General features: G+C 38.8%; 1 protein-coding gene across 1 annotated transcript in view; it reads left to right on the top strand.

Annotated features, from left to right (window-relative positions):
• The window catches only part of kiaa1614 (KIAA1614 ortholog), a 27,502-nt gene that overhangs the window by 4,432 nt on the left and 9,021 nt on the right, over positions 1-14,049 (top strand). Inside the window, exons 2-5 of the mRNA XM_016282282.1 lie at positions 2,736-3,656; positions 5,122-5,191; positions 6,627-6,767; positions 8,361-9,541. Of these exons, the coding sequence (XP_016137768.1) occupies positions 2,771-3,656; positions 5,122-5,191; positions 6,627-6,767; positions 8,361-9,541 (2,278 nt within the window). The 5' untranslated portion in view covers positions 2,736-2,770. The remainder of the gene's footprint in view (positions 1-2,735; positions 3,657-5,121; positions 5,192-6,626; positions 6,768-8,360; positions 9,542-14,049) is intronic.

The following is a 14,049-nucleotide window of genomic DNA, read 5'->3' as shown; positions in this document are numbered from 1 at the left end:
AGAGCTTGTAACACTCCAAAGAGAAAGGTAAGATTGAAATCGCATCATATGACCCCTTTATTAAGCGATTAAAATTGTTGAGAATTTTCTCTCTTATTGTGTGTGTTCAGATGGAATTATGTCTGTTTATTCAAGCATGAAGTACCTGGAGCACCAGGAAGGTGTCCTAATTAAGAGAAGACCAATTAAATTAAATTAATCTTTCAGAAAACTCACTCGTTTGTGAACTTACCTCAGAGAAAACATACTTTTCTATTCTTGTCCAAATAATGGCTGTCAGATCCTAAGTGTACAACATGACCTAACTGCACCGTGGTATATTAATTAAAAGTTAAGAGCATTCAGATGTTAGTCTGATGACATTGTGCTTTGTGAAAAGATGATTGGAGGTTTAAAAGCAGGATAGTGCTGTTAAGCCGAAAGCTAAACGTGGAATAATGTGTCACCAAGCCCTACATTATTCTCAGAACAGGTTAGCGTGTTGTATTGGTTACTTGCGAAACTATTTGTTCTACATCTGGCGTTAGTAGTTAGTAGAGCAGATGAAACGTATGTGTTACACTAAAATATACATTATTACTTTCCCTCAGCCTTGGGAAAATCCCGTTTCAATGCCACAATGACATACTAGCAGTTGTTTGGGACTAAAAGACATTTTTTAGATTCTGTGGTCAAGTCTTGCATGGCCAAAGCTGTTTGGAAAGAATGAAAGATGCAAAAGTCTTCTTGTCAACAAAAAGTGATTTATCAAAAATTCAGTTAAGTGAATAATGTGCTTTCCACTGGTCTGAGGACAGTTAAAACCTCTGTGGTTACTAATGGCCTCAAAAAGACAGTTTAAAATGCCAAATACAGTATATCATGCAGTAAGTGATACTGCCTAATGAAGGCCTGTTTGCACACAAGTATTTCCCTCAATTCATGTTAAATGTCACTAAAAACTGCCAAATCTATCACTACATTTTTGCACTGAAGAAGTCTTATTTTTAGTGCTGTCAAACGATTAATCGTGATTAATCGCATCCCAAATAAAAGTTTTTGTTCACATAATATATGTGTGTATGTGCTGTGTGTATATTTATTATGTATATATAAATACACACACATGCATGTATATATTTAAGAAAAATTTTATATTTATATATTAAATATATTTATATATATTATAAATGATATGAATATAAATATATACACGTAAATACAGGTACTTTTTTTTCTAAATATATACTGTATATGTGTGTGTATTTACATATACATAATAAATATATACAGTACACACATATATATTATGTAAACGAAAACTTTTATTTTGAATGAGATTAATCGCGATTAATCGTTTGACAGCATTTTTAATGAATATTTTTAATATTTTCTTTAAGTTAAAAATATGTAAAAAATCATAAGTAAAAAAAGCCTTGAGAAAAGATTTATTTTTTTAGATCATGTATCTTGAGTGTATTTTGTTTCACTGCTCTGGCTGATTTTTTCACATTTAAATCATAAACATGTTAAAAACAAGGGGAAAGAGACTAAATGCATTCATATTCAAAACAATCTATGAAAGCAATTTATGTAAATTTTTATCTGCACGGTCAGAACAGTGCAGATTAAAATAAAAAAATGATAAAGTTTTAAAAAGTGTGAAACAGATCAGCAATTCATCATTTATCCAATCAATATGCAGAAAGAAAAAATAAACTTTAATTATTAAATGTACTTTCTCTGAAAACAAGTCTTAATATTTTATTTTGTTGTAACGATACTTCTCAAGCAAATGTGTTTATAAGAAAAGACAAAACTTTAGGGCTTTTTTATATAAAATACTTTTATTTCATAAACAAAACATTCACTTTAATCACGTAAATGTTGGCTTTCATTTAATAACCACGTGTATGCACAAATTTGTGCATGAAATCTTTGTACAAGTATTTTAATGAATAAACTGATTCACCAACAACTTTTTAAAGGCTGGCTTAAGGAAAGGTTGTTTGGACATCCCTTATATGGTGATGGTTTGGGTATGTTTTATGCAAATTACTCATTTAGAATATTCCAAATTCATTAAAGGAGTCATATGACACGATTTCATGTTTTCCTTTGTCTTTGGAGTGTTAAAAGCTGTTCGTGCATATATAAGATCCGTAAAGTTGCAAAGATTAAAGTCTCAAACCCAAAGAGATATTCTTTATAAAAGTTAAGACTCGTCCACCCCTCCTAAAATGCCTCGTTTAAACACGCCCCCACATGTCTACGTCACTATGTGGGAAGATTTGCATAACACCGCCCAAATGTTTACACAAAGAAAGAAGGCATAGCTTTTATTCTCGCTGTAGTATTGTTGCCACTGCCGTCATTTCATGGAGACGCTCCTGTTTCCAAATATGGTATAAGGGGCGTAACATTTCCGTCACACGCTTGAGGTATTCAGCCAATCACAACGCACTGGATAGCTGGCCAATCAGAGCACACCTTGCTTTTCAGAACGATGAGCTTTGTAAAAATCGACGCGTTTCAGAAAGGCGGGGCAGAGAGGAGCATCAATAATGTACGGTATGTGGAAAATAATGTTTTTTTTACCTTAAACCACGTAAAAACCACGTTACACCAAATGTTCTTTTTAGCAACGTCATATGACCCCTTTAAAATTACAATGAAGTTAAGAACAAATTATCTTGTGTGTATCCACACAGTTATTAGTGAGTGAGACCCAACTTGTTTCTTTCCATCCCCTTTAGCCACCATAATGCTCCACTGACACTCTGATTTGATCATGGAGGATGCAGTGACCTCTGAAGATGCTGAACCCCTGCCTGCCACCTCCCAAAACATTGACATCCATCTCAGGGAGCCAGAGGACGAGTGTCCTTCCAGCACAAGCCCGGAGCCCAGCACCCCGTCTTCACCTTCTAATCAGCAAACTCAAGGCTCTGCTGTATCGGCGCTGCAGTCCAAGGTCAAGTCTCTCTCCGAGTGCAGAGTTGCCTGGAAAGAACCTGGAAGTAAGAACCAGGACAAACGAGTGGTTCCCGGGACCTTCATGCTGGGATACGCCCTCACGGACGCTTGGGGCTCCAGCAGCAGCGATGAAGACGGGGAACCTCGCAAGCCTCTGATTTTCATTGCCGGAGATCACAAGCCTCAGGTAGAACTCGAGTACGATCCCATTTCTTCCGAAACTTTGCTGGCAATCCCACGTGGCCTTGGAGAAGGAGCAAGCCTGGAGAACCTCTCGAACGATGCTTGCAGGGCTCAACACGATGCTTCTACATCTGATAAACCATGGATGCCTCCAAAGTGTTTCTGGAGGTCCATCAGACCAGAGATGCCGGTTCTAAATGGGAAGATCCCTGTGGGGAAAGATGGACCAAATAGAGGAACCATGGGACACAAAATGGGCCTCAAGTTTCCAAGGGAACTGCAAAGGTCTGACAGCCTGGAGAGTCACCTACACAGGTACAATCACGGTGAGGTGGGACAGTGTGGACTCTGGCGGGCCGACAGCTTGGAGAGCATGTGCAGCAGTGGAAGCTCGCTGTCCCTGGCTGAGAGGGTCGAGATGAACCGAGGTCTTCTCAAACAGATGCTGCAGAAAGCCCAGAACAAAGACCATGTGCCAGGACAAAGGATAGAGGACCCGACACACATTGGTGGTAGAGGTAAGGAGATCCATTACAGTGGATATATAAATATGGATATTTTTTGAGGGGGCATAAAATCAAAAATGGTAAGGTGGTATGACTGTTCTGATATAACAATGAAGAAAAAGCCTATAAAAATATGAATAACTATGACATTTTTGAAAACTTTTTGTATTTTTGAACACTTTTTTTCCACTAAATCACTTAATCACAATTTTCTTTTATTTTTACAAAACTGACTCGTTACGTATAAATAATAAATGAAAAAATGTTTGAAATTTTCAATTATAAATTTATAAAATAAATGAAAAAAGTCATGAGCTCAAACCAACATGCAGAAAAAAAAACGAAGCATAAAACAGGAAGTGACATCACAGAGGACCCCTACAGATCCTCATGACTGTGTGTAGTTATTAATTAGTTATTAAGATGTGTAAGTTATTAATTGTTATTGGATATTGACACCACATGACAGTTTTAGAGTAATTAAACATCTCTTAAAAATGGTCTAAAATTATATGTAAACATGAATACCAAAATAAACTTTATCTTGAAAAGATATATATTTTATTAAAAAAATGATGATTAAGATGTGTGTTACTAGATGGTGACACCACATGGCATGTTTAAAGTAATTAGAGAAGTAATCCTTCTCTTGAATGCTACAAAAGTAAAAAAAATTATATATATATATATATTTTTTTTACATATAAAACATAAACAAAAAGAGCACATTTTTAAGAACCTGGCATATGCGTTTCAAACTCAGCTCGAAATCGCCCATCTTGTTTCCGAAAGCTGAGATGTAATTGTCCTTATCCGATGTAACAATGTACGATATAAAGCGTAGCAGCGCTAATCCGAGGTTATCAGACAGGTGTTAAATGCCGTTAGTGCATGTCTGATGAGATGACATTGTCTCCTTTAGCACGTTTATGGATTACACGCAACGATCACACATGACCTCCCTAATGAAGCAGGGGTCATATAGACGAGAGAGCTGGATAATCCAGATATGAGGGGACAGAAGGATAAGAATGAGAATTACACTGATTAAAAACAACTCAGAGTAACAGTGATAAAGGCTGGGAGATGGGAAAACAGAGACAGTGTGATGCTTCATTTGTTCGCTTGTTTTCCTCACTTTTGAAGCACAGATGTGGACACAAACGTGATGACCTTGTCAAGTGAGATAAACAACTGGCTTTTAGCTGTCAGGCAAACACAGTTCACTCAACCTGAAGTAGATGAAGCTGTAGTGAAACTGTGGATAACCTAGAGTTTTGGTTGTGATGGAAAGCAGGGGAAATAAATAAATAAATATATATATTTTATATATATATATATATATATGCTTGTATATATATATATATATATATATATATATATATATATATATATATATATATTAAGTCAGTATTAATTAGGGAGGTCATAAGCCCTGTAATCTGCACACTGAATGTCTCTGTGTCTGTTTTCACAGGTATCTGTGGCCTCAGTGATAGTGATTGGGATTCTGGGATTTCGCTCCAAGGTAGTGAACACAGCCAAAGGTGAGCAGCACAGATTGATGCTCTCACGTTACTCTCTTACATACAGCATGTGTATTTAGCTTCTCATAGTGTTGATTAGAGATTTATTATTTCAGCTTCCTGAGACTCTCAAAAGTAGTGTTCTTTAATTCCTCCTAAAAAAAACAGCATTGGCACGTCTGAATGTTGAACATACAAAAAAAAGTGGAATGTGAGCTCAGGAGAAAACAGCTGCTGATGCTTTTCATAAGCTGAGGAACTAGATCATATCATTGGCTCTTCCTGCCGCTCCTTTAAACTCCACCTAAGAGTTGAATAACAAAGGAAATAGCTGAGCTTTTTTCTCCAAACTAATGAAGATGCCATAAATTCTTAAAAATAAGCAAAACAAATGGGTCATTGTCAGGAAATATGTGTCGGAAAATGTCAGGAAATTTAGGAACATTATAGGAAAAACCATACATTAACAGTATAATCATGATATTTATGTATATTTTTATTTTCAAAATGTGTTCTATAAAAACTATATAACTATATAAAACCCATTAAAATAGTGATGAATTGAGGCATGAAAACATGTTCGATAATAAACAATTTTTTGTATTATTATTATTTTTTTCCATAAACTCTTTTGTGGTTTTATTCCCCCCCCAACCCCATCCCCCCCAATTAATAAATTAGTGTACTTGATGTATTTAGTTATAAAAATAAAAAAAATCATTAAAATTATATATATTAATATTAATTTTAGTATTATTTTACATTTATTTATTTTACGGTATACACTAAACATAGTTAAAGTTATGAAATAATGAGACTAAGTTCAGTTGCCTGTGATTTCCATACTCATGCATTCTGATTTATGATGATTTCATACGTATTTTTATGGTTTTATTTTTCATAAATTAGTTTTGAATCGAATTAAATATGAATTAATTAGGCAAACAAACAAATCATTAAACAGTATATCCATGTTTTTGCTTGGATTAAAAAAATAAATATGTGAATTAGTGACAGTAACAAACAAAATTTCATGAAAAACAAATATTATTTTTTTCATTATTATTATTATTAATAATATTTTACATTACACACTGAACAGAGTTAAAGTTATTACATAGTAAAACTACGTTTTCTTTGAATAATATCAGTAGTAAGTCCTGAGGTATAGCAGTTCCTGATAATGACTCATGCATTCTGATTTATGACGATTTCATAAGCACTTTTATGTCTTGGTATCACCATATTCCTGTTTTAAAGTAATATTCAAGCCTTTGATCATGTAAACATATGCATAAGCCCATCTAGTGCATCATAATCAGGTACAAACCTCACACACACTCAGCATCCGTCAGCCTAATTAGTGATGACGGCCTGCTCCACTTAATCCCCCCCCACTCCGCACAGGAGCTGACGTGTTTCTTTCTCTGTCTCTCTCTCTCTGGCCGGCCCACAGGGCCTTTGTGTTGGGCGACGACCTTCCGCTGAGCCCTCGCCACGAGCAGGCCAAACGACTGCTGGAGAGAGCGCGTATGAAGGCCCGGTCCAACCCTCTCAAAGCCGACCACACCATCCTACCCGTCCAGAGGGACAACCTGTAAGTTTTCCCGGTCTCTTTCTCTCTAGTCCTTGGCTTGTTGGGGTTTCGGCTGGGGGGTTGGGTTTTGAGGCTTAGGCATCATGGGAAGGGAGGGTGACTACACGGCTCTCTTCATATCAAAACAAGGACGCCTTCGCCTGCTCACTCTTGAGGATCTGTGTGGGGGATGTAGATCTTAAACTGTATTATTTGGTGCTGGACTGAATAGTCTTTTGCTCTGTTTGGAGACGGGCAGATGATAAAAGGGAAGGGGGGAAGTGTTTGGCAAATCTCTTTTCAGAAGCAACAGGTGCTGTCTTCTATTTCAGTCTGGCATATTATATAAAGACATTAAATAAGGTTGTAACTTCTATGTATTTGTATGAAACTGATATACAAGTATTATAGAACAACTCTAGTTTCAAAGAAAACAAAGATGCGCATTCAGTGCTAGCTGTGAAACAGCATGAAGCTAATAGTAGTCTGAATTTAAACTTCTAAACTAAGTATACTGGCGTCCTCCTCCAAACTCTTCTGTTATATAAGACTACCTGTATTATACAACGTGTACAAACGGCTGGTGGCTCTAAATCCCACTTCCCCGTCCAGCGCTCTGTTCTCTACCTCAGCACTTTCACACAAAGACAGATGGGCGAGCCGCCCCAAACGCCTGTCTCCTTGTTTGGTATGAAGACAAGCGGCATGCATTGCATGGCAGCATCCGGAACAGATTAGGGCAATTTTAAATGTCACAACAAAACCTGACACGCACTGAGTTTTTTTTTTTATATATATATTTACAAATATAAAAATATACGTAAATACTAAAATAATATTTAAAAATGAAATTAATAAAAGAAATAGTTAATAAAAAATGTATTATCAATAAAAAAAGAATTTTCATGAATTAGTGTACTTGATGTATTTAGTTTTAAAATTAAATTAAATTAAATGTTCTGGCTTAGATTTAAAAAAAAAATTATAATTAGTGAATTAGTGACAGATTAAAATTCTCCCTTTTTATTTAAATGGGAGCTTCTGGGAGCCGTCCTGCTCTGTTACACCTGTCATGTCTGCCAGCTGTTACTTTCCTTCTCCCTAATTCCCTCCCTGCTTCTCCCTTATGGGGAAAACAGCTCAGTGATGTTGAGTACACTGCTGTCAGCTTGCTCGGGTTAAACTTAACACTTAACTGCCTCTCTTGAGATTGAATGTTTAAGACAAACTCGCAGCTGTAAAGTCCCATAGGTTTCAGAACAGTGCACTAAGCTTAATGGGCATAAAAACTCCTAGTGCACAATAATACACCTGTAGATTACTATTCCTGCACTTTAAGCAAGCAGGGGATATTTGAAGGCACTAGTTTTGGTTTTCTCATGTTTAACAATGAGCTTATGATATCGAAATGCTTGGCATGCTAAAGACAACCTTTCTTAAAGGAGTAAAAAAGCATGTCAGGAATGTGCACAGAGGAGCCAAAGAAGAAAGAAATTTTGCCCATGTCTCCATGCTGAGAGATAGTCTGCCAGCTGCTTTGGCATGCATCCGTTTCTTCGCGTATCTAAGTGCTCAGGAATGCAACTCATTTCATATATGTGCATGTGTGTACAGGGAGCTGTTGTCCTGGGTTGGTGTACCCTTACACCAGGCTCCTCTTGCTGGGAAGGAGGGCGTGGCGGTGGTCTCCGGAAACCTTAGTGACTCCTCCAGCGGCGACTCGGCAGGTGGAACCCGCCGGAGACATGGACAGTCCCCAACCCGTGTGCGTTTCGAAGATGAATCGGAGAAGGACGCTGAGGTGCGCTACCTGGAGCGGCTACACCAGCGGCGCAGGGCTGGAGAAAGAGGGCAGGGGCTGCTGGTGTCCAAACCCACCTTGTCGTCTTACATCAATGGACAGGCAGAGACAGGACATGGCTCAAATGATTCAATATTCTGGAAGCCAAAAGCCAAGAAGAGTTTGTTGAATGGCAAAAGTCCGGAAACAGCAAACAGGCAATGCAACTCTTGTGGGACCTTTCTAAATGAACCACACGGGCCTAGCTTGAACTCAAATACTCTGTCTTTACCTAATGGTGAAGTCGAAGGGAAGAAGATACCATGTTGGGTTGCTCCCACCCTACCCAACCGGCTTGTCCGAATCGAACAGATTAAGGAGACGTACATTGGGACGAGTCCCGCTATCGTCCACAGTGATGGAACGCACTGCATTCCTGTGGATAACGTGAGTGGTAGAGGAACATTCCAGAAGCTAAAGAAGAAGGTCCGGAAACAAGAGAGCAAGCAGGAACCCTTGTATGTCAACGGCCTGAGGGCTCCAACACCTCCGGATTGCAACAGTGGAACTCAAATGTGTCTCTCGAATAGACTAGCATTGCCACTCAACCCCTATGCCGTGGATCCCCTTGGACAGAGAATCCCAGCCGCATGCAGCCCCACATCCAGCAAGGGACCTGTAGTACCTCCATTGCCCCCCAATGGAGAACCATCCAGCTCCCACCTTCCTCAGCCAACCCCTCCTCCCCTCCAACCGAAAAAATCAGCCCTAAAATCCAGCTCAAAGAACCGCTCTAATGGTCAGCGGACTGTCACACTCATTTCTTCACCGGAGTACCACCTGGACTCCACAGAGGCAGGGGGCGCTGTGGATAGCTGTCTTCAGGAACAGGTTTCCTCTGGACTGGGTTATTGGGAGGACAGATCTGCAGTGGTCACCCCTGTACCCATAATCAGGACGAGCCCAGTTCTGTGTGCTCGAAACTCACCCATACCAGGGGAAGAAAGGCTAACAGGTTAGTTTAACTACATAGGCTAATAGCAGTAGTAATTTACCTATCGGTAAGCCCCGCCCCCCTAATGCCGAGTTCACACTGCACGATTTTCAAACTCATCGGATCGCCGTTGTTTTCACACTGTGTGACTATCTGGGATAGCATTCAGTTGCTTCTGTGTTCATATTGCACGATGGATCCGCGACAAGGGGGTTTCACACTGCATGACTTCACAATAGGAAGAATCGCCGACAGCTCTGTCTGGTCCGCAAACTACGTTTCACAACAAAACACACGCGAGAAGTGATAAGGAAATAATGCGAGAACCCGCGTGCGTCAGACCGAAGTTCTCCAGCGAGACTGTAATTATTTAAAAACAAAATATATAACCCGCAAATTGTCTGTGAGCTGATTTCCAGCTACAAGGAGAAAAAGAAAAACAGATTATGCAGGAGGGAGATGCAGGGAACAGGGATTGGGTGTTCTGCAAAGAGAGTTGGAGGTAAATAATTTTGCAGTAACTGTTATGCTGATGTTGTGGCTGGTCAAGCAAATGTTTGTGCTTGTTTCTGTATGATATAATTGGTCATATATGTATTAAAATACTGATATTCTGGTCAATAACTCCGCCCCGAACTTCCCTCTGCCCTGTATCTTGGTCTCTCATTGGCTGTAGGTCATCGCCGATGTGTTTTTCAGTCAGAAGTCATTTCACACAGCGTGATTGTGAATCGCCGACAGCTCCAGATATTTAGCATGCCAAATATTTTGCGGGTGTCGGCGATGGGTCGGTGATTCTCTCAGATTGCGTCTTTGATAATTCACACTGCGTGATTGTCACTCGCGTGAACGAGCACTGATTTGCCTCCGATTTCGGGCATTTGTCGGCGATTTCGCAAAACCTGTCGGCGAGTGAAAAATCGGGCTAATATCGTGCAGTGTGAACTCGGCATTAGTTACTGTTACTCCCTCGGACAAACAAATGGAGTTGCTCACTGTCTTACAATGACAGCTGTCAGTGTGAAAACATTGTCACAAGATGTTTTTGAACATTTGAATATGCCATGGAGGGATATATAAAAGATTTTAAAATAAATATGGTGGGTAACTCGATTAATTTGGAAGCGAGGGTTTACAGATCACAATGCAAGCAGGAGAAGCCTCATGTTTTACGGTCATCACAATCGCAGATGACAACATGGAGGATCAACACTGTTCATGTACCGCAGGGTACAATTTAATTTACATTTAACCAGTTTAATATGGAGAGGCACTGAAATGTAGACCTCCGTTTATGTGTTTTTGACCTACACTGTACATGACGTGAGAACAGTCCACTATTTAGGTTTGTACATTAGCATGGACTCACTAACTTCAACGTTAGCTAGTTTTAGCCAGATACCTTACTGAAGCATAAGATGACATTAATGTTCTGCTTGAGCAGATGAAAATTGTAACTTAATGAGAGTATGACAACCAGAAAATGAAAATTTTTGTCTTCGTTGGGATTAGGGTTGAATGCTTACAGACATTTTGCTTGGGTTTTGTTTGGGTTCAAGAAATGGAATAAAATAAATTGTATTGCCTATCCTCTCAGGATAACTGGAATCAGTGTTACAAGTACCCCAGGCACATTGTTTTCCCATTTTTGTAGCATAAACACCATCAAATCGATGCGAGCCTCGGATCTTCCAATGTTTCTCTATGGCGCTGAAACCTAAAGATGTCCGAGTTCCGTTCCCCGTGCAACTGATACTCCACTGCCATTGACTCATCTGCGTTCGAGGGGAGGGGCTTACCGATAGGAGAAGGTTTATCTAAAGCAAATTACAGTACATCAGGGATGTCCAAACCTGCTCCTGGAGGGCCAACGTCCTGCACAGTTTAGCTCCAACTTGCCTTCAAAAGGATAGTTCCCCCAAAAATGAAAATTCTGTCATTAATTACTCACCCTCATGTCGTTCCAAACCCGTAAGACCTTCGTTTATCTTCAGAACACAAATTAAGATATTTTTGTTGAAATCCGAGAGCTTTCAGACCCTCCATAGAAAGCAACGCAACTTCCACGTTCAAGGCCCAGAAAGGTAGCAAGAACATCATTAAAACAGTCCATGTAACATCAGTGGTTCAACCATAACCGTGTTATGACGATACGAGAATACTTTTTGTGTGCAAAGAAAATAAAAATAACAACTTTATTCAACTTTTATTTTCCTTCCGGTCAGTGTCCGCCACTGTTCACAAAAGTACCACGATGCAAAGCAAAGAAGATATCGGTACATAAAGTCGATATTGTCATTTTCTTTGCACATTAAAAGTATTCTCGTAGCTTCATAAAATTATGGTTGAACCACTGATGTCACATGGACTACTTTAGCAGTGTCTTTACTACCTTTCTGGGCCTTGACCGTGGAAGTTGCGCTGCAGTCTATGCAGGGTCAGAAAGCTCTCGGATTTCATCAAAAATATCTATTATTTTGTGTTCCCAAAATGAACAAAGGTCTTTTGGGTTTGGAACGACATGAGGGTGAATAACTAATGACAGAATTGTCATTTCTGGGTGAACTATCCCTTTAACCTGGGAGTGAAGTAGAAAGTTAGACTCGCATCATTGATGTTACGTTTCCCACTTTTGACTGTTTGTTAGACTGATATAAAGAAAATTATCGAATAGAGAGGTCAGTTTTGAACTGACATAATCCATGTCTACTCTTAATGCTACTGTGATCAACAGAGTCTGTTTGTGTCGAAGGATTTACAGTGGCGTAATATGAGAATTCACTTTGCCTTTTCATGCGCCTTATCGAAATCAGCACATCACTGACCCTCTGTCTGCTGTCAAGCCAAGTTGAAAGCTAGCCGTTCTCACATTACCTGTTACATTTTCCCACTTTTGCCTCTTTATTAGTCCGATATATTGGAGAAAGACAGAAAATGATCAAAGAGAGAGGTCAGTCCTAAACTGGCGTACCCAGTGTTTCCAGTGATCAAGAGTCTTACTTGTGTTGAAGGATTTACAGTGGCGTAATATGGGAATTTGCTTGGGATCCACCTCTAATTGTAGACATGAAAGCCTATGATCAGCAGTATTCTCTAAAAGAATTTAATTAACTTGCGTCTTATTGAAATGGTGGCACCTCATTGGCGCTATGATTACGGAAAGTTCTCACATCATTTCTTATGTTTTTTTCCCACTTTTGCCTCCTTATTAGACCAATATAAAGGAGAAAGACAGGAAGTTATTGAAGACAAAGGTCAATCTTGAACTGGCGTAATCCATTTCTACACTTCTTAGAGTGTAGAGATTATTAGAGTCCGCTTATATTGAAGGATTTTCAATGGTGTAATAAGGAGACTCACTTGGGATCGTCCTTGTAGTTAATTTTCATCTCCGTCACCTGTCGGTTCCTGCATGCTGAGAGCCGAGCGTGTGTATGTTGGGAGAGGGACTTGTTTCCATATCCAGCTGTGCGCTCCGAGCTGCAAAGCGTTCCCTCTCCATTTTTTTCTTCTTTTTTTTCCTCCAGCCAGGAACAGCTGTCAGGTGTCTCGTAGTGTTTCTTAAAGTGTTTAGGGTGTGTAGGTTGCCTCACACATCTGCTTGTCTGTGTACATGAGGCTGTTTGTGTGTGCGCCTGATGCTTTTGCATTCTCACCGTGACTCTCTCCATTGATGTTCATGTCCTTTTTGCGCCCGTATCTGTGCTGAATGAACGCACGTATGCAATGAACAGTGAGCATGCGGTCTGGTGTGCTCCTGGCGGTCTGCGCCGCGATCAAACAGAAGGAATGAGGGGGAGGGTGAAAACGTGTTATATATACCCAGCATATGCCTGGCTATTGCAACAGCTTGCATATGGACCGTACTTGCCTGGAGGCTTGTTTTTAAGAAAGACTCTCCGTGAATTCTGGACATTAGCGGACATGTGTGGCATGATTTCTTAGAACTGATTTTTTTTGGAATTCCCACATATTCAGTTTAGGGATGCACAGATTTTATTCAGATTTTTTATGGGTGATAAATGTCAATAATGTTTTTATTTAATTTGGTTTTACTTGTTGAGAATTTTGCATGCCTCAAATTAAATAATTAAAACAATTTTGTTGCACAGTAGATGAAAACAATAAAACGCAGATTTCCATGGTCATAGAAACCTGGAAATGTCACGGAATATGGCATTAAAACTAAGTAAAATTAATAAATCTTAAAAAGACACAGTTATTAACTTTGATATTAAATACAGACATTTGAATGTTTCTGTGAAAATGGTGGGGAATTCATGGTTCCCACATTTATGGAAAAATTTAAATATCACAATTTTAAAATTATGATTTCCAAGCCTGGAAATAAATCATTTATATTAGTTACAGAATGTCATTAAATTATGTATTGAATATATATATATATATATATATATATATATATATATATAATTAACATTCTCAGAGTTGAAAACTATATATATATATATATATATATATATATATATATATATATATATATATATATATATATATTTGTGAAAAAC

The sequence above is a fragment of the Sinocyclocheilus grahami genome, unplaced genomic scaffold (assembly GCF_001515645.1).
Source record: "Sinocyclocheilus grahami isolate Dianchi unplaced genomic scaffold, SAMN03320097.WGS_v1.1 scaffold157.1, whole genome shotgun sequence".
Taxonomy (NCBI): Eukaryota; Metazoa; Chordata; class Actinopteri; order Cypriniformes; family Cyprinidae; genus Sinocyclocheilus; species Sinocyclocheilus grahami.
Note: the sequence above shows the minus strand (reverse complement) of the source record. Positions and strands in the feature narration are given on the sequence as shown.